At 53.3% G+C, this 26,009-nt stretch overlaps 3 protein-coding genes across 3 annotated transcripts in view; 2 read left to right on the forward strand and 1 right to left on the reverse strand.

Moving 5' to 3' along the window:
• Positions 1 to 1,178, forward strand: part of LOC140681481 (uncharacterized) — a 101,266-nt gene extending 100,088 nt beyond the window's left edge. The window contains exon 5 of the mRNA XM_072921329.1: positions 93 to 1,178. Within this exon, the coding sequence (XP_072777430.1) occupies positions 93 to 710 (618 nt within the window). The 3' untranslated portion in view covers positions 711 to 1,178. The remainder of the gene's footprint in view (positions 1 to 92) is intronic.
• LOC140681480 (uncharacterized) overlaps positions 1 to 26,009 on the reverse strand; it is a 1,248,316-nt gene that overhangs the window by 1,112,174 nt on the left and 110,133 nt on the right.
• The window catches only part of LOC140681456 (uncharacterized), a 53,355-nt gene continuing 43,343 nt past the window's right edge, over positions 15,998 to 26,009 (forward strand). The window contains exons 1-2 of the mRNA XM_072921287.1: positions 15,998 to 16,006; positions 16,533 to 16,944. Coding sequence (XP_072777388.1) covers positions 15,998 to 16,006; positions 16,533 to 16,944 — 421 coding nt within the window. The remainder of the gene's footprint in view (positions 16,007 to 16,532; positions 16,945 to 26,009) is intronic.

Raw genomic sequence — 26,009 nt, forward strand, 5'->3', positions numbered from 1 at the left:
GCTCGGAGCTGGGGGTCCCTGAGCAGCTCCATGACAGGGAGAAGCCCCACAAGTGCTCGGAGTGTAGGAAAAGCTTCAGGTGGAGATCCGAGCTGATCAGGCACCAGAGGACCCACACTGGGGAGAGGCCCTACGAGTGTGGGGAGTGTGGGAAGAGCTTCAGCCACAGCTCCAGCCTGATCAAGCACCAGAGGATCCACATTGGGGAGAGACCCTACGAGTGTTCCAAGTGTGGGAAGAGGTTTCAGACCAACTCCTGTCTCCTCCGGCACTATCCGGTTCACACAGAGGAGAGGCCCTTCTGCTGCCCCGACTGTGGGAAGGGATTCAGGGACAACTCAAAACTCATCAGACATCGGCGCATCCACACCGGGGAGAGGCCCTACGAGTGTGGGGAGTGTGGGAAGAGCTTCAGCCGGAGCTCCCACCTGATCAAGCACCAGAGGACCCACACTGGGGAAAGGCCCTACGAGTGTTCTGAGTGTGGGAAGGGGTTTCAGACCAGCTCCCATCTCCTCCAGCACTATCGGATTCACACAGAGGAGAGGCCCTTCCGCTGCCCCGACTGCCGGAAGGGATTCAAGCGAAACTCCAGCCTCCTCAGGCACCAGCGCATCCACACAGGGGAGAGGCCCTACGAGTGTCCCCGCTGTGGGAAGAGATTCTCAAGGAACTCTCACTTGACCAAACACCAACGGAGGCACCGGTAAGGGAAGCCCTGTGAGTGCCCCGAGTGCGAGAAGAGCTAAACTCCATCCCCCACTGGAGGACCCACATTGGGCACAGTCCTGGTGACCCACATTCTCTGTGATTCATGTTGGGAACACACCTGGCTGCTTCTCCTTTTGTGTTGGCCTTCATTTTTTTCTCTTCTCAATCTCTCTGCACTCCAAAAGCCAATAGGGATCGATTTTTCACCTCAAAACCAGTCACATCCCACTGAAAACAACTGAATTTTAACCCACAGAGCCTCAATCTCTCTTCAAATTGTTTGTTCCCACCTCAAAAAAAAGCAATCCCACACCAAACTCACTCTAATCCACAGCTGCCAGGGTGAGATGGGTTTGAGAGGAGACTGGGAGAAGTGGGATCCCAATTTGGAACGGTGGGATGGGGATTGTGTGGGGCTGGGTGGCTGGGATGTATTTGATAGCAAATAAAACTTTCAGACTTAGTGATTTCTTTGCTGTTTATCTCCAGTCCATGGCAGTTCTGTTTTTCAGGGCACCACCTTCTCAGCTGATTGTGTTTGTGTCCTCCTTTCCCTCCCACCTCTCTTTGCCTGCTCTGTTTCTCTCTCCATGTCTCCCTTGACCCAGGGGACCTCCAAAGACCCTCCCCCAATTTAATTTCCTCAGGGACCACCAAAGATCCTTCCCTGATTTAATTGTATCCTCCTCTAATTTAATTGCCCCCAATGACCCACCCCTGATTTTTAAATTATTTTATTTCCCAATTATTATTTTATTTCTTAGTTTAGGAGCTGAAGTTATGGAGGCCAGCAGTGAAATGTCTGTAGGATTTTGCTCCACTTGGCTTTCAGCCCCTTCTCAAGAGCTTTGCCTTCGAGGGCAAAGGGAATGTCTTTTCCTGGCTGGGAGCTGAAATTCCAGACCTCTGGAATGTGTGCAGGGCCATATAGACTGGGATCAACCAGAGATTGGGATCAAATATGCACTGAGATCCTGTGGTCTAGGATCAACTAGGGACTGGGATCAATTAGGGACTGGGGCCCTACAGACTGGAATGAACTGAACTGGGATCAAATACGGACAAGGATCAAACATGGACTGGGATCCTATGGACTGGTATCAACAAGGGACTCGGATAAAATAGGGACTGGGATCCTACAGACTGGGATCAAATTGGGACTGAGATCATATGGACTTGGATCAACTGGAGACTTGGATCAACTACAGACTGTGTTCAAATAGAGACTGGGATCTGATGTGGATTGGGATCAAATGGACTGGGATCAAATATAGACTGGGATAAAATTGGGACTGGGGTCAGATATGGACTGGGATCATATGGACTGGGATCAAATATAGACTGGGATAAAATTGGGACTGGGGTCAGATATGGACTGGGATCATATGGACTGGGATCATATGTGTTGGGGAAGCTCAAATAGGAAAGCCTTATAAATATGACTGCCTGGCAAAAGGTTTAGAAAATACAGAGATTGAGATGGTAACAAGTTGTGACACCAAACCGTAGTTACTGCACAAGTAGAACACAATCGTACAGCCAGGATGAAGACAATCCCCCCTTCTGGTTGAACAATGCCCTTACCTACAGGTAGGTCCAAGGGTCAAATGGACTGTTGGATCTCAGCCCAATGTATGGTTCATCCCACACCTGTAACCCTCCCCTGAAGCATCAGGAGTCTGTGACCCCGTTGGCCTGAGTCTTGTTCCAGCCCACCTTGAAGCCCCTGACAAGGAGTCCCTGAGGAGCCAGACGCTCTCTTGGAACTTCCCTTCTCTTGGAACTGCCCCTCTCCTGGAACATCCTCTTGGGATCCTCTCTTATCTCCCTCTACCCCTTGCCTCTCCCTTCCCCCACGCCCTCAGGCCTGCCACGGGTCAGGTCTGGTGACTCCAAGCAGGGCCTTTCACCCTCTCTAATAAACCAGATATTCTAAGGGCAGCCTCCAGAGATCTCTCATCTCCACCCACCCAAAGCGTCCTGGAGTCCAGCGTCCTCGCAATATGGACTGGGATCAAATACGGACTGGGATCAAATAGGGACTGGGATCAAATAGGGACTGGGATCAAATATAGTCTGGGATAAAATAGGGACTGGGATAAAATAGGGACTGGGATCAAATATGGACTGGGATCAAATATAGTCTGGGATAAAATAGGGACTGGGATCAAATATGGACTGGGATCAAATAGGGACGAGGATCAACTAGAGATTGGGATCAAATATGGAACTGGGATCCTATGGACTGGGACAAACTGGACTGGGATTATATGGAATTGGGATCCTATGGAACAGCATAAACTTTCTAACATGACACATATAATATTCATTGTAACACTTGCGAAAAGCCAATTATAAATATGCATTTGTCACAATCTCTCCTCCTTTTCTTTATAAATCATTTGGCTTGAGCAATATTTCTTATCCTCTTGCATTCTTTGGACTCTGTTGGTAATCAAATAAAACATGGGATTAAACAAGGAAGAAATATCAAAACACTTGTAACACATAAAAGGAAGAATCCTAATTTCTTCCACCATCCCATTCTCAATACATTACCCCACCTGTTAGTTTTTAACATTATTTACCCTTTGGTTGTTTTTGGACTGATACCAGGGTCATAAATTTTTTCTGATATCCTTTGTTTTTTCCAGGATGACGCCCTCATTGCCATCTATTTTCAACAATCTGTACACCCCATTCTTTAGCCAATAAATAGCGTAAAGCCAACCTATTTTAATCCACTGCAGTTATAGTTTGGCTTTGCTGACTCAATATTAATTCCAGTGCCTGAGCAGCTTTGTTTGTTATCTCCTCTATAACTGCTTGGAGTCCTATAATACAATGCAGTATATAATTTGGGGTTAATGCAGAGCTAGATTGCTGTGCTGGTTTCACCTTTTTGTTTACTAATTGGCTTTTTACCGAATCTTGGACTATATGTCTAAGATCAAATGTAAAACAAATCCATCTCTCTCCTTTTGGACATTCCATGCCCCAAGTATTACTACTTTTCCCTAAGTTCCTTGTAATCCAATATTTTTCCCCATTTTGCCTGCAGGTACTCAGTTTGGGTGGGTCTGTGGCTGTTGACATGGGTGTGTGTAACAAAAAAGGAACTTTGGTTCCTTTCCGTGTAATACTTTCTGTAGCATTTGGGACACGATCTTGCTGGTATCTCAGAAGGGAAAAGACAACAAATGAGAGACAGAAATAGGAATGGCAGAGGTCTGGCATGGCTTATACCCCCACCTCCCCTGCCTGTGGGGTTGCTTCCCACAGCAGGTACGTGTGATCTTCTCGGTGGTGAGTACAGTGCTCAGTCCAGGCTTGCCCTCTGATTCCCTTGTCACTCCTTTTTACTCATTGTTTTAGGCAAGTCCTTTTTGACACTCCTTAACTGTGGTTTCCCACCATTCCTCAGGTATCTCTCAGTCAACAGGCACTAATAATTCCCATCCACAAAACAAAGTTATTACTTCAGTTGTTTTGGGTTCTATCTGTATAGGGGATTGATTCAGTACTCGATACCTCTTGCAACAAGAACATAGATTTTGTGAGCTACAACACCAATTATTCCCATAATTTGAACATTCACTTGTAACCCAGCTAGCGTGTCCAGTATTGGGATGAATCACATAAAATATACAGCACAGTACTGATGGCAATTTCCCTTCTTCCCTGTACAAGCCACAGGCTGAGGCCAGACTATAAGAACTCCTTGGCTGAAACACTCCCGAACCTCCTGTTTGAAGTGGCAGTGTTCCTCTGCCAAGGAGGTGTCAGAGGCGTCTCAGGGTTTATTCAGGCAGGGCTTAGAACCAGTGATGCAAGCTTTGCCTTATTTCTCAGTGAGGTGTTATTCTTTGTACCTGCCTTGGATCATTTGGATCTTCCCAAACCATTACCACCCAGTCCTTATTGGAAGTCAATTTGGTATCACCCAGTTTAGATGTGATAGTCCATTCCTCAAGTTTCTTCACAAGTCCTTTGGTTTTGCTGGCATGAATTCACCCTCTTTCCGTGGTTTGTATTGCTGCTTCAGTAGTACCTGGAAAGGATTTCTTAATAACACAGTGTTAAAAGAAAAACAATACTGCATGAACTTTTACCATTAGTTTTCTTTAAAACTTTCTGAGTTTAACTAAACTCTTTTTCTAAGCCACTTCTTCTTCTTGTATCCAGCTGTGTTAATAGCTGCAGAGACCAATTCTTCTTCCTGTGAGCTATAATTAGTTAAATAAAAAAGACCAGGCCAATTTTAACATGAGATGTATCACATCTCTTGCCTTTTACTTTTTGGGTAACATTTAACTGTTTTAGTCTTACAGACTTTTAGTCTTCAGAACAAAAGCCTTCTCTTCTTAACAACAGCGATCAGAAAGAAAAAAGAAATCTTGCTTAAGACAATAAACCACTTTGTGAGAGTCACTATCTCTGTCTTGATCTTCTCTCTACTGGTGGTCCTGTTCACAGCCTTGGGTTTAACTCTGTCCTTCCCCACTTCCCCCCCTCCTTGTTGTCACTCTGCCTAGCAGGAATGGGGGAGAACTTACAGATAGCTGTGGCTGAGGGGACCTTGGGGGTGTATTTCGCTCTCCCCTTCGCTCTCTTTCTCTCTCTCTCTCCCTTTCTATCTCTTTCTCTTTCTTTTTCTCTCTTCACATTTCAGCAGCCACATTCCAATATCAGTCCACTTTCTAACATTAATCCTACATCCTGGAGAGGTGAGTCTGCCAATCACCTCTCCCCCCTTTTTCAACTTCCTTACAAAGTAAATTACTTTTGTTATGCGTGTTCTGCAGGCCTGTAATTCACGGCACCCTCCACCAAGGCTACCAGCCACTCACAGCTGACAGTGCAAAAATAAAGACTTGGTTTGCTATCACAATTTTCCTTTCACAAGCTTGAAAAGGTTGCAGGAACAAAGTAAACAACAACTTACTTCCAAAGTGACCCTGCCTGCACCAAAACAAATTTAAGGCAATGCTAGTTAGTGCAATGCAATTTGCAACGAAGCCAAGGTTTGATTTGGGAAGGCCATCTGAGGACACAGAGCATGAGTTTTACAAATCTGTATTTTGAAGAGGGAATGGACAAAATATGAATAGAGTTGAGGGCAGGGGGAGGACAGCAAGTGAGGAATTTTTCTCTGCAATACTCTCTTTTCGACTGCCAGGAAACACTCTAACACTCTCTCCAAGGAGATAAAGAAAAGCTCATAAAAAACAATCTACATTACATATACTACCATTCATCTACATTGACTCACTTTTATTTTTCACTAACTCTCACATACAACAAGAAGATACTTTTTACTTTCAAACAGTCTACATTACTTATCTACACCCTGAGTGCTGTTGGAATGTTAATCCCTCAACCCAGCAGGTTTGAATCCTGGATGCTCTTGGGCACTCTTATCCCTCAATCCAGCACTCCACGGGGTTCCTCTTCTTCCTAAGATCCAGTCCCAGTTTCTCTGGGAGGGATTCTCTCTTTTTTTATCACTCCCTTGGTCTCTTTACTGGCCGTTTTTCACATGAAAGAGACGAAAAGCAGCATGAGAGATTACAGCAATCACTTGGCAAGTCTGGGATACCCAGCAGCTTCTGTCACACACATTCATTCCCCCCTTATCTGCCCCATCCCAACAAATACTCACCTATCCTTTGTCCTTGGGTCTTGGTTCTTCGTGTACACTCTAGTCTTGGGGCTAATTACTGTGGTTTTAGGGAATGCTTTCCCTTTTCTTTGTTTTATTGTCTCCTTTTGCCCATAGATCATAACCTGTGTCTGGTCACACACCAGGGGAACAGAGCGAGGCTGCCTAAATAGGGCAAGACCCGTCTTCCTCACCCTGACTCTCCAAGGCCCGGCAGAGAGGTGTTAAAAACCATCCTTTGCTACCATAATTGTGAAAAACGCCAATCACTTGGCTGTTAAATTTTTAATAATAATAACATGGTTATTAAAATAGTAATACAATTAGAGTAATAAAAATTTAGAGATAGGACAATTACAAGACAATAAAAAGCAAAGAATTAAGGATGTCCAGATGCTCTGGGGCACTTAAGCCATAACAAGCATACCTTGTGAACAAAGGAATCACCCCTAAAACTACACTATTGCATATTCATATATCCTTCATGGTTATGCATACATTCTATTTAAAACAAGAAACTCTGTCTGTTATATGCCAACTGTTTCCTTTAATCCCCATGGCGTCTTCGAGTCTGAGCAAGGCCTGAAGAAATTAGCTTCTTCTGACACGAAAACCATAAATTCCTCTTCTTTGGAAGATTTGGGTGTTCTGTGATGGTTATGTCAAAGGGAGTATGTCATTCCTTAAAAGAAAACCCAGATACATAGTTTCTATTTTAACTACTAAAGCTTCAATTTAACTACACAACTACATTTACAGTACTATTAAAATGTTAATACAGCACTACTATTCAAACTAACATATGTGCATTTTTCACCTTGGGCGTCTGGTGGAGTATCCCCGGAAAGTGCCCATCTCTGCAGGGAGCCACGTGTTTTCAATTGTAAATTAGGTCTTTCTTTCTCTGTCATCTGTGGTTTCCAGTCTTTCCCGGCTGGGTCTTCAGGTCCTTTAAAACTTTAAGAATCTTTTTCTACAAGCACAACTGACTTCATGTATGTTTTATATAAGCACGAATTATTCCATAACATATATTACAATGGGGCTGCACAGATCCCCCTGCAGCTCCATGGGGATGCAGAGATCCCCCTGCAGCCCCTGGAGGAGCCAGGCTGGAGCTCGGCGATGCCTGAGAGGAGGCTGTGACCCCGTGGGCAGAGGGGCCCCGCTGGAGCAGCCTGGCCTGGCAGGACCGAGCCCGTGGCACAGTGACCCACGCTGCAGCACTTGGAGGGGGCTGTGCCCCAGGGGATGGACTCGGCTCGGAGAAGTTCCTGGAGAAGTCTCGGCTGGGAGAGAGCGCAGGGTGCAGCAGGGAACGACTCCTGTCCCTGAGCAGAGGGAGAAGCCGCGGGGGATGAGCTGAGCACGGCCCCATTCCCTGTCTCCTGCCCTGCCGGGGGAGGAGGTGCAGCTGGGAGCAGGGAGCCGTGGGGAAAGCTGCATTTAAGGCTCTGCACTGACTTCTCCTCATCCTGCTCTGAGTCTTTGGAGTTTTCTGCCAGAAATCTCTCCCCTCCCCCGCTCACCCACAGGGCTTTGGGCAGGTTTCCCTTTTTGGGGGAAATCAAAGCGAAGCACCGATGCACTAATGAGGGGCAGGAGAAGGGAGGCTCCCGGGCTTCCCGCAGAGCCGGAGGCACGGAAGGCGCAGGGCCGGGAAAGCCGTGGCGGGAGGTGCGGAGAAGTTTGTTTGTGTGGGCAGCTCAATCCCGCCTCGGGCCCGGGCCCGTCCCGGGGCTGTTGCTCATCTCCGGCTTTGCCCTCACGCAGCGCGGGGGGCCCTGAGAGCGCGGGGCGAGTCTGGGCCGTGCGCAGAGCCCGCCCCGAGCTCGCTGCCATTGGCCGCTGGTGCCGTCAGTCGTGGTTGCGGCGCGCTGATTGGTGGGAGCGGGGCGCAGCACGGCCCCGGCGGCGGGCTGAGGGCGGCCGTGGGCGGGCAGCGGCGCCATTGGCGCCGGGAGCGTCTGTGCGGGCCCGGGAGCGGCAGCAGCGGCCGGAGCGCGGTGAGGCGGCGTCGGCGGAGCTCGGAGGCGGCCCCGGCGCAGGTGGGAGCTGCGCTGGGTTCTGCGGGGGCTCGGGGCTGGCTGCGGGCGGAGGGGGCGGCAGGGGGCTGCGGCGGGTCGGTGGTGCCGTGTCCGGCCCGTGCTGGCCCCGGGCTGAGGGCGCGGCGGGAGCGGCTGCCCGCGGTCTCCTTCCCGCCGGGGCCTGGGCAGGAGCCGCTGCCGGAGCAGCGCTGGCTCGGCCCGGCTGCTGTGGGTAGGACAGAGGGGGCTGCCCCGCGGCCGGGAGCGTGCGGGGAAATTCCCGTCGCCGGAGGTTTCTGTGGCCGGAGGAGAGCGAGGAGTCCTGTAAAAGTGACTTTATTGCCGAGCAGGGGGAGAGGCCGCGGGGCATTTGCCGTGCGCTCTCTGCTATGGTTGTAGTCCGCAGCCTCCTTTTTATCCTCATTTTCCCGGCCGCATCTCCCTCTGCCTTTGCCCACGGGCTGAGGTCCTTGGAAGGTTCAGACTTCCCGATGCGCCTGCTGCCTGTCCTCGTTAATATGCACCCTCCTTTTGTATAACAGCCGATATTCATGGCTCTGTTAAGCCTTTGTTCTCCTGGAAGTTCGGGAATTTTTCGGGACTTTGAGAAATTGTGTGGCTCAATTTGTGAAATTTATTGGAACTGATGGTTTCCCCCGTTACTTCCTTATCTACAGGTGCCTGGCCCTATCTCCAGGCAGATTCGCTCCTCAACTCTGTTTTGTTCTTCCCGGGCCCTCTTTGGTTTTGGGATTATTCTCGGTGCCCTCATTCCCTGTCCTTTTGTAGCCGTTTGTGGATCAGGAGGCCTGGCTGCCACCTGCATCCCCTGGCTCAGCTGCTGGATGAGCTGCACTGCCAAGGTGTGGAGCATGGTAAAAAGATGAGAGTTGCTGCAGCACAGAAGAGGAGAAGCAGCATTTGTTCAACCCCTGGTGTGCCGGGGAGCCACGAAAGCGTGTCCCATTCCCATCCTTTCCATGTTTGGACCAATACATAAACTGCTCTCCCTTTTCCTTTGTTATCTTTTTCAGCACTTTTCCCTTGTCATCTCTTTGCCCAAAGCAGTTTGAGCCATTTAGTTTTGCACAAACTCCCTTTTTTTCTGCTCACAGAAAATCTGATCTCATCCCCATGTGAAATGTTGTGTTCCTCTTTCAGTGGATTGGTCAGCAGGAAGGTCAGGAGCTGGAGCTGTCTGGTTGGTTCTTCTTTTGAGGACAGCTTTTAATCTAATGATGCCATTGAAATGATAAATGGGTTCTCTGCTTCCTGATATGAATTGGTTTGGGTTCCCAGGGGCTGGTCCATGGTGTTGTAGATTTTTTTCTGGTGGCCCTTCATCTTTTTCCCATTTCTGGGTGCTCCCTGCAGCCGGGGCTGCATCAATTGGCCGCATTTTTCTAATTACAAATCATCAAATACTTGAATTCCAACTAATTTCCCTGGACTTGTTCTAGCAAAAGCCCCATTGCTCTGATACACCCTGTACAGCACAGACAGTGACAGCAGATGTTGGAGTGGGCAGAGGGATGATCCCCCCCCCTTATTTTAGTGAAGTTTTCACAACATTCTCCATTTGCTGTTTCCCTTTGCAGCCTCAGCCATTTCTGTTTCAGAGTCAGATCCTCACCATGGGCTCTGCCTTCAGCCGTGCAGATTCCATCTGTGCAAGCAGGCAGAGCTTGGGGTGAGGGGCAGAGGGAATCAGCCAATTCCTGCCCCAGGCAAGAAGAGCCAGGTACATTGTCCCCACTCTGCCCCAGCAGTGTCAATTTGCATTTCTAAAGCTCCTCTCCTGGGTGCCTGGAATGCAGCTTCTCTTCCAGAGCAGCTTCAGCAGCCTCACCTGTGCCACCCCCTCCCCAACCTGCTGCTTTTTCTTTTTTTTTTCTTTCAAATCTTCTATTTATTTTCTTTTCCTTCAAATCTTCTATTTATGAATTAAAGGGTCACCTTTAAATCTCTTCTAGCTTCACAAAATGTTGCCTAAAGGTGAACGTCAAAAAACCCATACCAAAATTTTTCTATCTCTAAGAGACACACACAAACATACACAAAAAATTTCCAAGTCAATGAAATTTTTTCTACTTCTCCTCTAAGTAAAAACTCATTCTCTCATCCCTTACCCAAACCTAACAGGCAATATAGAAGTAGGAGTAATTTAAAAATAGTCTAATGCTCTAAACTTAGCACTGAAACTGCAGGAAAAAGAAAAACTCCAACAATATGTTTATTGCTAGAGTCAAGGCATTCCTTGATTCTGGCCAGGATGTGCAACAGAAATCATTCCATCCTCACATAGCCCGGCTGTGCAGAGAAAATCGTTCCATGACACCTAAAGTATCAGTAAAATATATTGGAGTATATAATAAATAAAATACTATCGGAGTAAAAGCTCCGTGGCTTTTACTAGATTTTCCCCAAACTTGATACAGTCTGAACCAGTCTAAATCTACTGGTTTAATGTTCCAAAGTTTCAAGTTGTGCAGTTTTTAGTATTTGGTTTCCTATTGGACCCGGATTTCTTTGCTTCAGCTGTTAATGAGGTGGGAAGTGCTGATTTCCTTCTCAGCCTTTTGCAGACCAGGTGTCTGCAGCCCTGGCAGTGTCTGGGGTAGGTGTTGGTTGCTGTTTGCTGCTGGGGTTGATGTTTTGCTGCTGGGCGTTATCTTTGTGGGTATCTTTTGGGCCATTCCCAGTGTGTTGAGGTGTTAAACTCATCTCCATTGAGTGGTGTAACATCCCTTAACAAAACCTTTAACATTTCTTTCCCCAGGGCCAAGGCAAAGCAAGCCAGAGTAGAGAAATGAAAGGTTAACAACGTTAAAGTCTATGAGCTGGTGTATTTTCCATCAATGCCATGGCAGGCAGGGCAGTGTGTGAGTGTAAGTGAGAGCCAGAGTGGAATTGTCCCGTGGTGTTGCCCAGCAGCTGTGGCAGGGCAGGCCCAGAGAGCGCTGAAGCTGCAGCAGTGGCAGCAAGGGCTGTCCCCGGTGGCTGGAGCTGCCAAAGGAGGGTGGCCAGGCCGAGGATTTCAGCAGAGGATGTGTGGGCAGGCCCAGGGCCTTGCCCCGCTGTGGAGCCCTGGCTGCTGCTGCGCTGCCTTCAGTGCAGCTCAGTGGGGGCCTGCCATCCTCCTGCTGCAGGCGGGAAGTGCAAATCTCCGGGGCTGCAGAGACCTGGAGCCGAGGCTGAGGGGTCCCCCGTGCTCAGCTGTGCTGGCGGCTGTTTCTGGCCTCGGGGCCACTTGGCACGGGCCACGCCACTTGGCCACCAGTGGTGCTGCTCTGCACTCCTTAGGCAGGAGCCGATGTCCTGCTGGGATGTTGGCAACAGCAAAGTGCCAAGGCAGGCTTTGTGCCAGCCCAGCTTCCTGGGGGAGAGATTGCACCAGAGACAGGATTCTGGCCACAGACTGCTTCAAATGTGCATCCCTTATCTCCACCCTGCACTAGGTAGAGAATTCCCAGGGTAAGGAATTCCCGATATCAATTGCAAAGGTAAATGATTGAATATCTGCCCTGGGTCTGGCTCTTCTTCTTGCCCAAGCCAATGGCAAAAGCCGTACCCATGGCATCTTGGTTTCTATCCCCAGGTTCCAAAGGTGTTTCTTTCTTTCCCCTTTCATTCTTTGCACCCAGCAGGAGCTCTGGGGGTGCCAGGGGCTCTGGAGGTCCCATTGTATTCCTAAAGCTGCCATAACCCCCTGGAGGATCTTTCCTGGAAAATGAGTTCTGCTGTCTGTGTCTGTTGCTTCCACAATGCCTTTTATATTAATTACTCCTTTTAGAAATACCTTAAGAAGTGATCCAGTGGTTGCTGAGCAATCAGAATTGCTTTTGCCCCCCTGTTAGGTGAGATGGTGTCACCAGAAGATATTGAAGCCTTCCTGCTCAGGGCATGTCAGTGCCAGGCTCTTACAAGCACACACAGCTGTGCCGGTTGAGCTGACCATGGGGGGTAACCTGGGCTTTGTCTGATTCCCTTTCCTCAATAACAGCGTGTCTTGGAACTCTTTTCCCTTCTGCTGCCCTTGAAGAGCCATCCACAAAGACATTTTCTGCCTCAGGCCAGGCAATGTCTCCTGAATCTCCCCCAGGCTGGGTCTGGAGCTCTGTCACTTGAATGCAGTGCTGGGTTTCTTCCCAGCCCCTCTGGGGGCTGTTCAAACAGGAGGCTGGGTTAAACCCTTCCCCTGTCCTCAGTTCTGAATCCTCCTGTGCCACTGAACAAGTTTCACACTGTAATAACCGAGCACTGCTCATCCATTGCGAGGCTCTTTTGGTTATCAGAGCTTGAACTTGATGGCAGACTGGAACAGTTGGAGATCCTGTTGTCATCAGGTTTTGGGCCTCAGTTCCCATTGAAGCTGTGGCTGCACAATTCTGCAGGCAATGAGGCCACTGTGACCACTGGGTGAAACATTTTGGCCCAAGGATTTCTTTTGGCATGGCCCTGTTGAACATTCCCCTACAATTCCAATTTCTTTTCTGAGTCTGGAAGAGCCACAGCTGATGCATCATTATTATTGGTTGTTCATTTTCTCAGGTTTTGCTCTCTTTCTCCTGTCCATACCGCAGCGTGGAGGCTGTGTGGGGTTAAAAAGTCCTGCAGTGTTCTGGCTGGAACACAGAAGGCTGTGTATTTCCCATTTAATCCTCAGAATTGTCGCAGCTCCTTTTTGTTCCTGGGAAATTTTACTTTTGTGATTGCCCAGACCCTCTCTAGGTCAGTCCAGCAGGAATCTTCAGTCCCAACATGTCCCAAATATTTAACCTTGTCCTCCACCATTTGCCTTTTTTTTTTTTTTTTCAAATACTCAAAAGATGTTTTTAGCCAGGAAATTCAGGCATTTCATAGAGGCTTTGTCTTCCACTTGTTCTTGTGCTCCTCATTGGAGCCATCTGATTCCCTGACTGGCAGGACAGGAGTGCTGTAGGGAGACATCCCTGGCTCCAAAAGCCCTGCCTTTAGCAGGGACTGCATACCAGGCTGTGAGCCCTTCCTTCCCTCCCCTGGAACAGGGTGTTGCTTTTAGCCCTCACTTGTCCTGGTTGCTTCCAAGTAATTTGGAGAGGCTCCACATCAAATTTTCCCTCTTTCCCTGGGGCTGCCCACACTTCTGGGTTCCCTTCAGCATAGGCCTTGCCAGACATTTGACACAAAGGTACAGCAGCAATAGCCTCTGTATCACCTTTTACAATATTACAATGCCACCACCAAATTCCTTCCTAGTTAATAACAATCACAGTAGGAAGAGAAAGAAATTAGTTTATTTCAAACCTATCCCCCACAGCTCCTAAGAGCTATTGAACAAATGATACCAGCTCAGCTTTTCCATTTATTCCCTTAATAATGAAAACATTCCTTTACAATGTTCCCCCCTTAGGTGTAAGATTCAGAGTGGATGGAGAGGCCCCTGTGTCCATCAGGAGAGGCCTCCTCTGGATGCAGACGCAGCCTGGATGTTCTCCAGGGCTGCAGTGTGGTGGGTGGGAGCTCAGAGAGCCCTGACAATCCATGTCCATGCAGGGGTGGACTCACTCCTCCTGAGGGTGCTGCTGTCTGTGCTTGCAGTGTCCTTGTGGGCTGCAGCTGGAGCCCTGACTCCTTCCCAGGGGCTGTTTGGGTGGGCTCTGCCCTGGCCAGGAGGGCAATGCCTCTGCCAGGTGCTTGTGGCCGACGCCGTCCCCTGGGTGCTGGGGCCCCCTTGGGCCCTGGGGTTGGTCCCTCAGGGGCTGTGGGAACTCTGCCATGGCCTTTGCCTTCAGCTTGGCCTTTTGCTCATCCCTTCTTGCCTTCAGCTGCTGTGCCTTTGTGCCCAAGTGCTGCAGGGCCTTCTTGTGCCACTCCTGCAGCCCCGGTCACTGCCTGTGGGTGCTCATCCTCTGAGAGCTGCTGAGCTTTCTGCAAAGTCTTTCCTTTCTGCAGGGACCCAAACCGAATCATTCACAGAAAATCCTGATCCATCCGTGTGCACTCTGCATTTCCCAGATGTTGCTTTGTTTTGCTCCTTGTGCTCAGGGTCCCCTGCACAGCCCGGATGGCAGAGCCGGTGCCTGTCCTGCCGCAGTGTCCAAAGGCGGCCCCCCCGGCGGGCAGGGCCGGCAGCTCCCCGGGGCCGGGCAGCGGCCGGGGCGTCCCGCAGCCTCCTGGGGGCCGGGGGCCACTGCCGGCCCTGGCCGGGGCTGGTGGGGTCAGGCAGCGCCCGGCGCTGAGCCCCGGCTGCCCCACAGCCCCGGCCCGGCCCCGCAGCTCCCCACAGGCCCCCAGCCCTGCTCCCGGTCCCGCACCTCTGCGCCCGCTGCTGCCGCTGCCCAGCACAGAGAAACCCCTGACATCCTGACCTCCTGCTTTTCCTCTCCTGGAAACTGGGAATTCAAAGTATCAGCTGGCAAATTGTCAGGATAAGACCCTGCTGAAAAACATCCCAATCCTGAGTTTTTTCTCTTCCTCCTCTTTTCCATCATCCATTTTCTTACCACATAGATTCCTCGTGCTGCTTCTTGCCTGAACCATATTGCTGCACACTCCCCTTCACCCGATCCCTTCCCAGTGCACCAACACCATCCATCCCCTGTTGTCCAAATCCCTTCTCCCCTTCCCTTATTGCCTCCCTGGGTGTCCATGTCCTTAATTACCTCTGGGGGAATGTGCAAACTACCTCAGCATTCTCCCAAGGGACCCTTCAGAGACATTTTGGGATCATCATCCCTTTGGCCAGGAGCCCTCCCTGGCTTTCCCTTTTCTCCCCTCCATGGGTGCCCTGCCATGTTCACTCCCCGAAGATCCCAGGGCACTCACTGATGAGATTTTCAGTGCTCTCTCCCTGCTGCCTCTTCACAGACCCCCCTGATGTGTCACTCGTCTGTCTCCTGGTCACTCCCGGGTCCCCAATCAATCCCCGGTGCCGCCGCCAGCCAAGGGAGCCGATCACCCAAAGTGGGTGAGGCACCTTCAGCTGCACTCCCTGCCCCAGGGTGTGCGGGAAAATTGACATCACCAGAGGATTCTGTCCACAAAGCAGACAGAGGAATCCTGTGAAACTAATTTCATTTCTAAAAATGGGAGAGGCCATGGAACATTCCCCATGGGATCTCTCCAATTGTTGGAGGACACAGCCTCCCTTTAATCCTAATTCTCCTGGCCACATCTGGGAGGTGGGAGTGGGGCAGCGCCAAGGCCGGGCCCCCCCGCGCTGTCCTGGCGGGAGCGGCTGCAGTGGGGACCGAGTGCGGGCGGGAGCGGCCGAGAGCCCAGCGCTGCCCCAGCCCGACCTGCCCCAGCTCCATCCCTGCCCCTCGGCTGGGATGCTGTGGGTCTGGGGGGAAGAGGGAGCCGGCAGTGGGTGCTGGGCCTGGGGGCAGGAGGAGAAGGGAGGAGAAGCAGGCTTGAGGAACAGAATGGTCAAACGATGCAGGTGGCAGGAGAAGGTGGGATTGTGCAGGAGAAGGAGGAATAGCAGGAGGAAGAGGAGTGTGAGGAAGAGTAGAGACACAGGAGGAGGAGGAGCATAAAGAGGAAGCAGCAGAAGGTTCCACCCCTCCCTGTATCTGCAGCCTCCCCCCAGCTCCAGGAGCGCTGCTTCCCCCACATGCAGCAGGTGACTGTGGAGGGGGATCCACGATTTTCACGGGGTGAATCTTGGTGTTTCTGAGCTTGCTTGGGCTAAATGTTGGTGCTTTGGTTTTATTTGGCAGCTGAATCTTTATGTTTTGGAGGAGGTTTTTTTCTGACTTGTGATGTTTGGGGAGTTTTTGATCTGTGTCTTGAAGTTTGTGGGATTTTTGGGGTAAATCTTGGTGTTTTGGGGGTTCTTACAGACACAAGATTCTCAATGACTTCTTGAGATGAACTTGGGCAAGGAGGAATCTCCAGTCCAAGGTGCTCTCCTCTTGTTTTTTTCCCCAAACCAGGATTTTTCATTCCCTGGGCGTGGCTGGATGGAGGAGGAGGAAAAGTCCCGGAGATGCTGCAGGAGGAGGAGCTGCAAACCCAGCCCAGGGAGCTGCGGGGAGGAAAGAGCCCCCCTGAGCCAGGAAGGCTGGCAGAGATCCAGCCGGAGCTCGGAGCTGGTGGAGAAGCCTCATGGCAGGGAGAAGCCCCACAAGTGCTTGGAATGTGGGAAGGGTTTCAGTCAGAGCTCCCACCTGATCGAGCACCAGAGGATCCACACTGGGGAGAGGCCCTACGAGTGTGGGGAGTGTGGGAAGAGGTTTCGGAGTAGCTCCCATCTCCTCAGACATGAGAGGAGTCACACAGAGGAGAGGCCCTTCCGCTGCCCCGACTGCGGGAAGGGATTCAAGCACAACTCCAACCTCACCGAGCACCGGCGCATCCACACCGGGGAGAGGCCCTACGAGTGTGGGAAGTGTGAGAAGAGGTTTCGGACCAGCTCCCATCTCCTCCTACATGAGCGGATTCACACAGAGGAGAGGCCCTTCCGCTGCCCTGACTGCGGGAAGGGATTCCAGCACAACTCCAGCCTCACCGTGCACCGGCGCATCCACACCGGGGAGAGGCCCTACGAGTGTGGGGATTGTGGGAAGAGCTTCTCACAGAGCTCAGCCTTGAACCAGCACCAGCGGAGGCACCACTAAGGGAAGCCCTGTGAGTGCCTGGAGTGAGGGAAGAACTTGGAGTGAGCGAAGAGAGTGAGGGAAGAGCTTGGTGCGCTGCTCCAGCTCCATCCCCCATGGGAGGATCCGGGCTGGATGATCCCCAGTGACCCTCGTTGGGCAGAGCCCTGCTGATCCCTGGTCCTGGTGATCCATGCTGGGTGTGGGGAAGGTGTTGGCTTCTTCTCCTTGTGCTGCTGTGATTTGGGGGGGTTCCCATGGATGGGGGATGGGAGGTGAGTGGGGGGTACTGGCGCACTGCGGGGGGCTCATGGCTCGGGGGGGTCCCAGCGCTTTGGGGGAGTCAGGGAAGGGGGGAAGCAGTGAATGGAGGGGGTCCCAGTAAATTGGGGGGGCCGCTGATGATAACAGGGGGTCCTGGGAGACAACGGGGGGGAAAGGACCAAACCCTAAGGGGCTCCCCTAGTGCTGGTGAACCCCCCGTGCCCCCCCCAGCCCTTGGGGTCCCCCACAGTCCCTGCACTGTTCATGGGGGTCCCGCGGCTCTGGGGGGGTCAAAGTGGAGGGGATGGAACCTCCATCATGGATGGGGGCACAAAGGGGGTCCGGGCCCAGTGCTTGGGGGGGTCAGTGCACGAGGGGGGCCCGGTCCCTGTCCCGGTGCACGGGGGTGGCGCTGCCTGGGGGGTCCCGGTGCTTGTGGGGTTCCCAGGGTTCGAGGGGGGTCCGGTCCCTATGCCGGTGCTTTGTGAGGTGGGGGCAGTGCCTGGGGGGCTCCCACTGCTCGGTAATTGGGGGGTGTCAGAATCCAGGACATCCCTCTGGCTGCCCTGGATGGCTCCAGACCCTGGCAGGGGCCTCGGAGACCTTGGCACGGTGTCAAGAACACCGGTGGCTTTGGTTTTAGCCCCTGGAGAAAATTGCCAACTTTGTATGAGGAATTACAAGGCACAAGGGTTTGAGTAGTGTGGTAGGTGAATTAACACAGGGTGGAAAAGTAGAATTTTAACATTTTAAAATTGGGGTTCAATGGGACAAGGTGGAGGGATTTTGGTGTGTCCTCACCTTCTTCTCCTTCTTTTTGCCCTCCATGTCTTGCTGTGATGGTGACACTTTTCTGTTGGTTGAAGGTAGAGACACACTGTCCAACATAAATGATAGATTTTGGCACGTTATTGTAAACACAGTACAGTAGTTTTTAGTGTAGAAGGCAAACAGCGCCCTGAGGGCAGGGAGACTGCCACAGACCGACCTGCTAGACAGAGCTCAGCAGAGCGGACAAAGCGTGTTAGAGAAAAGGGAAAATAAACGGCCCTGAGAAGCAAAGCTCCGCATCTCGACTCCTTCTCTGCCCGCGCGGGCTGGGAGAAAAGGACTTTTCACAATCTCGGGGTTACCTCGACCACCAGAAAACCGAGAGGGGGTCTCCACTCGTCCCAGTGCCCGGTGAGGGGGATCAGTGCTCGAGGGGGGTTCGGGGGCACTAAAGGGGGTGCGGGTGCGGTTTTTGGGGGGTCCCGGCGCCCCCCGGGGCAGGGTCAGTGCTCAGCAGCGGGGGCTGCCTGGGGACCCCCCCAGCCCCCAAATCACAGCCGGGTCTCCTGCAAGGCACTGAGGGGAGGCTCGTTCACCCCCCGCCCCCACCGGCGTCGACATATGCCTTCCCAAAGTGTCCCCAAGTGCTCCCAAAGTGCCCTCAGAGCTCGGTGGCTGCCTTGGCCAGCCGGGCCCAGCTGTCCATGAGCCTGTCCAGCACACGCCTGGCGCTGGCCAGGGCTCTCACACAGGCCCAGGTGGTCCCTGGGGTGTCCCCGAGGTTGGCCAGGGTCCAGCCCAGGGAGGGGACAGGGCGGTGGCCCAGGGAGGGGACACGGTAGTGGTGCTGGGCGTCCTGGAGGTGTAAGATCATGGTCCCCACAGCCACCCGCAGGAACTCTGGGGACACGGCCAGCAGCACGTCCCTGTGCGGCCTGGCCACGGTGGCCATCAGTTCTCTCAGGGTGGCCACCAGCTCACCCAGTGTGGCCCCCACGGCCACCATCGCCTCCAGCAGCTGGTGGGGGGACAGCTGGGGAGGGGACAGGAGAGGTGTCAGGGCCTGGTGGCAGTTGTGGCCTCCTACAGTGGCCCCTGTGCCCTCCTGTGGTCCCGTTTGTCCCCTCCCTGGGGGGCTCTGCTGTCCCCTCTGTCCCTTTTGTCACCCCCTCGTCTCCCACTGTCCCCCCCCCCCGTTCCCTCCTACAACCCTCTGTCCCCTCCACCCCTCTGCCACCCCCGTGTTCCCCTGTCCCCTCTGCCACCCCTCTGCCCCCTCCCCGCCGTGTCCCCCCTGTCCCCTCCCGCCCCCCTGCTGGGATTGTCGCACTTCGCGGGGCTCGATGGCCGCTGGGGACACTCCGGGGAGGGGACACGGCCGGGGACAGTTGGGGACACGTGGGAACGCGGCGGGGCCGGAGAGGGGAAACAGGAAGAGGTGACGTCATCACCCCAGCCCTGCCCCACCTTTGGCTGCTTTTGGGGGCTCCTGAGGAGATTTTGGGGGGTCCTAGGTGAGTTTTGGGGTTCCCAGGTGAAGTTTGGGGGGTCCCAGATGAGAAATACCCAAGGATTTGGGGTTTCCCAGCTGCCCAGGTGAAGTTTGGTGGGTCCCAGGTGAGAATTCCCAAGGATTTGGGGTTTCCCAGCTGCCCAGGTGAGGTCTAGGGGTCCTAGGAGAAGTTTGGGGGTCTGAGGTGAGAATTTGGGGGGTTCCAGGTGAGGTTTTGGAGTCCCAGGTGAGGTTTGTGGGGTCCTTAGAAGATTTCAGAGGGGTGCAGGGGAGCTTTAGGGGGTCCCAGGTGAGAATTCCCAAAGATTTGGGGGTTGCCAGCTGAAAACAGCGCGGGGGGGCCGAGGGGGGAGGGGCTGGGGAGGTTTTGGGGTGTGTCCCATGGGTGGGGGAGGGGCAGTGAGGGAGGGTCCGGGGGAATTTAGGGGGGTGGGAGCAGCAGGACGAACCCCCAAACACTGACCATGCCCTCTTTAGACCCCGCCCCGTGTTTTGGCCCTGCCCCTTTGCTGCTGGACACGCCCACCGAGCACCCCGCCCCCTCAGGCTCCACCCCTCCCAGTTCCAGCTCCGGGTTCTGTCCCCGCCCCCTCCTGAAGCCCCCCCCAAATGAGCCTTGGCCCCGCCCCCGGATAGATTTTTATCAATGGAAACCAAAAATCGACACAAATCGACCCAAAAATTCAAACCCAGGGGAGTGGGGGAGCAGGACCACACCTGTGATGTCACGGGGGAGGGGCCAGGTGGGATTTTGGGGGGCTCTAGGTGGGTTTTTGGGGGGTCCAAATGAGTTCTGGGAGTGCCAGTTGTTCCTGGGTGGGTCCAAGTGGGTTTTGGGGGAGTCCTGGTTGGTTTTGGAGGTGCCAGGTGGATTTAGAGGGGGATCCAGGTGAGTTTTAGCGGGATCCCAGTGAGTTCTGGGGGGCCCAGTGAGTTTGGGGGGGCGAGTCCAGCTGTCCCTGGGTGGGTCCAGGTGGGTTTTGGGTGGGTCCAGGTGGTTTTGTGCAGTCCCAGGTGTTATTTGGGGGGATCCAGGTGTTCCTGGGGGGTCCTGCTGTGTTCAGGAGGCATCCAGGTGTTCCTGGAGTGTGGTAGATAGGGACAGGCGAACGGAAGATCTCGGGATGTGACGGAAAGAAAGACCTTTCCTCCTTCTCCCTGCTTCACATTATCTATTAACCCCAGAGCATGTAACCACACCTAACCCAGTAGTTTTCCACTCCCGACTAACCCTAGGGACCCTACAACCCCCCTCTGACGTAGCAAAGTCCCCCAAGACTATTTAAACCCATGAGATAAGATAATAAATGCTTTCGACCGTCCACCACATTGGTGTCAGCGTGTGTCGTTAGTCCGAGTAGCCCGGACAGGCCGGGCTGCCGTGCTGTCGTCTTGCAACCAGGTCGCCGTTGTCTCTCATAAAGGCAACATATCTGGTGCCGAAACCCGGGAAGAGAAATTCGCTCGGGTAGCGGGATTCGCCTGGACAAGGGCAGCGGCCGGAGCGGTCAGACCGTATCTTGGCGCAGGGAGACGTCCCAGGACCCACGAGCGTCGTGGAAAGCATTGCCAGGGTCGTAAGTGTGATTTATAAGCAATGGGGTATCGAGTGTAAGCTCAAGGACTTTTATCTTGCCATAGCAAGGCTGCTTGAGCTTGGGGCGACTGAATGCCCAGTGGATGCTGCGCATCTGGGAATATGGGAAAAATGCACAGCCACACTGGCCGAGGACACGAAATCCTCAGGCAGTGGCAAGAGCCTTAAAGCGTGGGGCAAAGTAGAGAAAGCCCCGCACAGAGCAATAAAAGAGCAGGAGACATGGAGCGTGGCGCTTATGTGTTTATTAGTTAGACCCGGGCTCGGGGTGGGGGCGGGAACACAGACCGCTTCTGAGGACGATCCGCCCGGTAGCGAGGACCCGGGGGGGCCCGGCGCGTCACCTCCTTCCCCAGATCAGAGCCCAATCCCTGCTGCGGAAACCCCTCAAAAAACCACGGCTTCCCCGTCCGTCCCGCCACCGCCGGTCCGCGACCCGTTGCCGGAGGTGCAGCAGCGCGCGGAATGCTTTCGGCGAGGGCTGGCAGGGGAAACAAGAGGTGCAGAAACCGCGGCTCAGGAAGAGACCCTACCCACGCCGCCACCTCACCTCTTTGAAAATGGCGCTGGCCGCCAAGGAGAGGGGTTGGGCGCAGGTGGTCTCGGCGCGAAAAGCCGGGAGCCGCGCGGTTTCAGGGACGCGCGTGCGCAGGAGAAAGAGGAGGAGAGCAGCAGAGGGCAGAGAGCCAATCGGCAGCTGCGCCTGAGGCTGCTACCATTTAAGGGAGAGACCTCCCCCTGCAGGAGGCAGGGCAAGCCTGGGGGGCGGGAGCGGTGCCACCCCCGTGGGGAGGAGTGAGCTCGGAGCCGGACAGAAAGGCACCACGCCCCGGAAGTGCGCCGGCATTCGACTTCCGACTCAGAGTCCGGCAGCAGCTCCACCAGCTCGGAAGAGCTGCCAGGAGCTGGCTGGAACTCCGAGACAGGGAAAACAGAGCCAACGCAATTTAAGACAAAACCAAGTAAAGCTCTAAGCCGCACCGGAAAACAATTACGATACAAACCAGCCCAGTTTACCGACTGGGAAGAAATAAAAATAGCCTGTGCTGAATGGTCCCCAGCGGCTGCCATACAAGCTTTCCCGGTGAGGCTCACCGGCCCGGAGGGGAACCAACAAAGGGTATATACCCCGATAAACCCAAAAGATGTACAATCAATTGTCAAAGCCATTGCGGAAAAAGGAATCAATTCGGCCATAGTCTCCACTTCAATCGATGGTCTTTTTAGTAATGACGACCTGCTTCCCTTTGATATCGAGCGAATAAGTCGCATGATACTTGATGGTGCAGGAATGATTGTGTTCAGACAGGAATGGGAGGATAATTGTAGGAAGCAATTAGCCCAAGCATCTGGCGCGAGGCAACCACTGCACAGATCGAGCTTATCCAGACTAATAGGAAAGCACGATGATATGATCACGCCGCAGAAACAAGCCACGCAGATGCAGGCTGAGGAGGTCAGGGCGACCACTCGGGCTGCCAGGGAGGCTATTCGCGCAGCCTTTGAGTCGTGGCCAAGCCGGCGCCGTGGTCCACCGTGAGGCAGGCAGAGAGCGAAAGCTTCACGCAGTTTGTGGATTGCCTGCAGGCAGCGATAGACTCCTCTACCCTGCTGGCAGAGGCAAAGGGCCCCGTGGTAGCTGACTGCCTGCGCCAGCAGTGCAACTCTGTCACCAAGGATATCTTACGTTCCCTGCCAGCCGGAGCCAGCCTGGCTGACATGATCAGACGTGTAGTAAGGGAAGAGCACTTGACGTCCATTCAGGCAGCCGTCCACACCCTGACCAGTGCCATGGCGTGTTTCAAGTGTGGTGAGGCAGGTCACATCGTGGTGAGCTGCCCCCAGCCAGCACGGCAGCCCGCCATGGCGCCTCCACCCCAAACACGCCCGCAGGGATCCTGTTAAAGCTGCGGGAGGAAAGGGCCACTGCCACACACCCACTGCTGCCAATAAAACTGACCTTCAGAACGAAACTAATGGAAAAGCTGTGAGTTTTGTTTGCAGGACACGCTTGTGGACCATCCCCGTGACGCATACACCCCTGCTCCGGAGGGAGATAACGGACCACCAAACCGCCAGAAAAAACCCGAGAGTCCCACGCCGGTGAGACCCAGACATGCACAGTGTCTCTGGGCGATTTTGCTGTTGGGGCTTGTGGCCAGGGGGCAAGCCGACCCAGGCCACTACCCTCATCAGCCATTTAGGTGGGTCATGCAACATCTATCAAGTGACAAGGTGTTCAAAGAGGTCACCACAGCGAACACCCCATCCTTCGTGTTCCACATAGCCAACCTGTTTAGAAGCTACCTTTCTAACCCTAAGCGAAACCAAACCGAACCTGACTAACTCCTGTTAGCTTTGCTATGATGTTAAACCCCCTTTCTACGAAGGCATTGCTTTAGACACCCCCTTCAGTTACTCCACAGCCAGCGCCCCCCACCAGTGCAGATGGGACACTCCCCGCAGAGGAATCACCCTGAGTCAAATCACAGGACAGGGCAGATGCTTTGGAAATGCAACCTTAGCAAAGCAGAAAGGCAACTTCTGCACTAAAGTTGTCAAGCCCAACAGAAAAACCAATAAGTGGGTGGTCCCATCTGCATCTGGGATGTGGGTTTGCCAGCGATCCGAAATGAGTCCTTGTGTGTTCCTTGCCAAATTTAATGACTCTGTCGACTTCTGTGTCCAAGTTCTGATTGTTCCTAGGGTCCTGTACCACTCAGACGAAGAGATATACCACCTTCTCGAGGAACCTGACAGACTCCACAAAAGAGAAATAATCACAGGTATAACTATCGCAATGCTGCTCGGCCTGGGAGCAGCTGGCACAGCCATGGGTGTCTCAGCCATCGCAACCCAACAGCACGGACTCTCTCAGCTGCAAATGACCATCGACGAAGACCTGCAGAGGATTGAGAAATCCATCTCCTATCTAGAGAAATCAGTCTCTTCGCTTTCAGAAGTAGTTTTACAAAATAGGCGAGGTGTTGCAGCATTTTTGAGAGAAAGAGGGCATGAATTGTGAAAGTTGAGCTACTCCAGGCTAGGCCTCAGATTGAGGCCTGGTGTGGCCTTCAAAGCCTCTGACGCAGTTAGAAATTCAGGGCTTGTGGCGCAGATAGAAAATAGTCTTAAGGTGTTGTGGGGACCACTGGATTGTCTGGGTGTGAACTAGTATAGGTTTTATGGTGTACAGTGTAGGCCGTTTTAAGGAAAAGGTAAACAATATTAGCCTACCAATTAGAGAGTCTTTGTTTCTGTAAACTATGTAGAAGCTTATATAAACTATCGCCTGATTTTGAATAAACGGAGAACGTTGCATTAATCATATTGATTGGATGTGCGTTTGTCTTGTCCAGTTTCCCGTTTTCCTGAGGTTCCCTGGCTTTAAGTGGCGCCCGGACCAGGGACCCAGGAGGCTCCGAGAAGGCTGCCACATTACTTTTAGAGTAACGGGCAGTCGGGTTTGAGTCGCGCGACAGAAATTTAGGTCCAAATCGCCTCATGGTGACGGGACCAGGATCCCAAATTCACTTTTTGTGAACGGGGATCAAGTGGGACGGAGCAGAAGTCTCCAAACTCCGAATTGGGCCGTTCCCAACGGGAGGAAAAAGACTCTTCGCATTGTTGTTTGTTTGCGAGAGTCCGTGGAGCAGTGGGAAGACCTCGGCGTTCACAAGAGACCCGAATGGCGGGGGTGGACGTGGCCGAGGCCGGGAAGCTGGAGCGGGGTGCTGCCTTGCCGAAGAAAAGCGAGAGCGGAGCAGCCCGCGGAGGTGAGGTAAGCCGCGGAGAGACAGAGAGGGTGAAAGGTTCACCATGGATGGGGATCTGCAGGCTTCAGTGCGGCTGCTCTTTCATATTCTCTCAAAGAGAGCTGAAAAAGTTAAAGAAGCCGATTTAGAACAGTTGGTCCTTTGGGCAAGAAGCAAAGGCAAGCTGCAAAAACCTTCCCTGATTTTTAGTGAAACCGAATGGCAAGAGCTGGGGCAGCTGCTTTGGGATGCGGTCATAGAGGGCGGAAAAGACAAGAAAACACTATTAGAGCTTGGAGGTGTTTGGAAGAAAGTTTCACATACCTTGCAGAGCATGGCCGCGGACAAAAGAGCAGCGGACGCTGCCATTCAAGCATTTGAGCTGTCCACGTCAGAACAGATAGAAGCGCGAAAGCCATCGCGGGTTGAAAAATTTCTTAATGTTTGTAATATGCGGCCAGTGCGGGGGCAGAAAGCCCCAGTCAGCCCCTCTGTCAGGGATTTTGTCGCTCCTTTGGAGGGAAACGCAGAGCCGGGCGGCGCGGGGCCGGCCGGCGCGAGACAAAGCAGGGATGCGGCTGCGCCTGGAGCGGAAGTGTGCTCGCGAGCAGCGGATGTTAACAGCTCAGCGGTTCCGCGAAATGCGGCAGACCAGGAAGTGACCCTCCCGGGTCCCTCGGGAGGCGGGGAGACACCTGAGGAGGCAGGCGGAGTTGGTGACGAAACAGGGCTGAGTCAGGAGGAAGAACTCGGGGGCGGAGATCAAGGCAGAGACCAGGGCGGAGACGGGAGCGAGGCAGCGCCGGCCCCGCGCCCCCCCGCAGCGGCAGTGGCGGCGGCTGCCACCGGTGCGTGCAAACGCAGAGGAGTGGCTCGCCGATACCCGCCGGCGGCGGCGGCCGCGGCCAGCAGCCTGGCGCGGCTTGGAGGGGCTGGGCACCCCAATGCTAGCGGAATGGCAGAAGTAGCCACCCAGACAACACCAGAGCAGAACCCTGAAAATGCCAGTTCCCATCCCACCACGGTAGCGCTGCGCAGCCCACTCCCATTGAGCTCAGATTCTGATGACTCAGAACCAGACCTTTCTGTTGTCAGTTGCAGCAGGGACATGCGATCACAGAACAAGA

This window comes from Taeniopygia guttata, chromosome 36 (assembly GCF_048771995.1).
Source record: "Taeniopygia guttata chromosome 36, bTaeGut7.mat, whole genome shotgun sequence".
In the NCBI taxonomy this organism is placed as follows: domain Eukaryota; kingdom Metazoa; phylum Chordata; class Aves; order Passeriformes; family Estrildidae; genus Taeniopygia; species Taeniopygia guttata.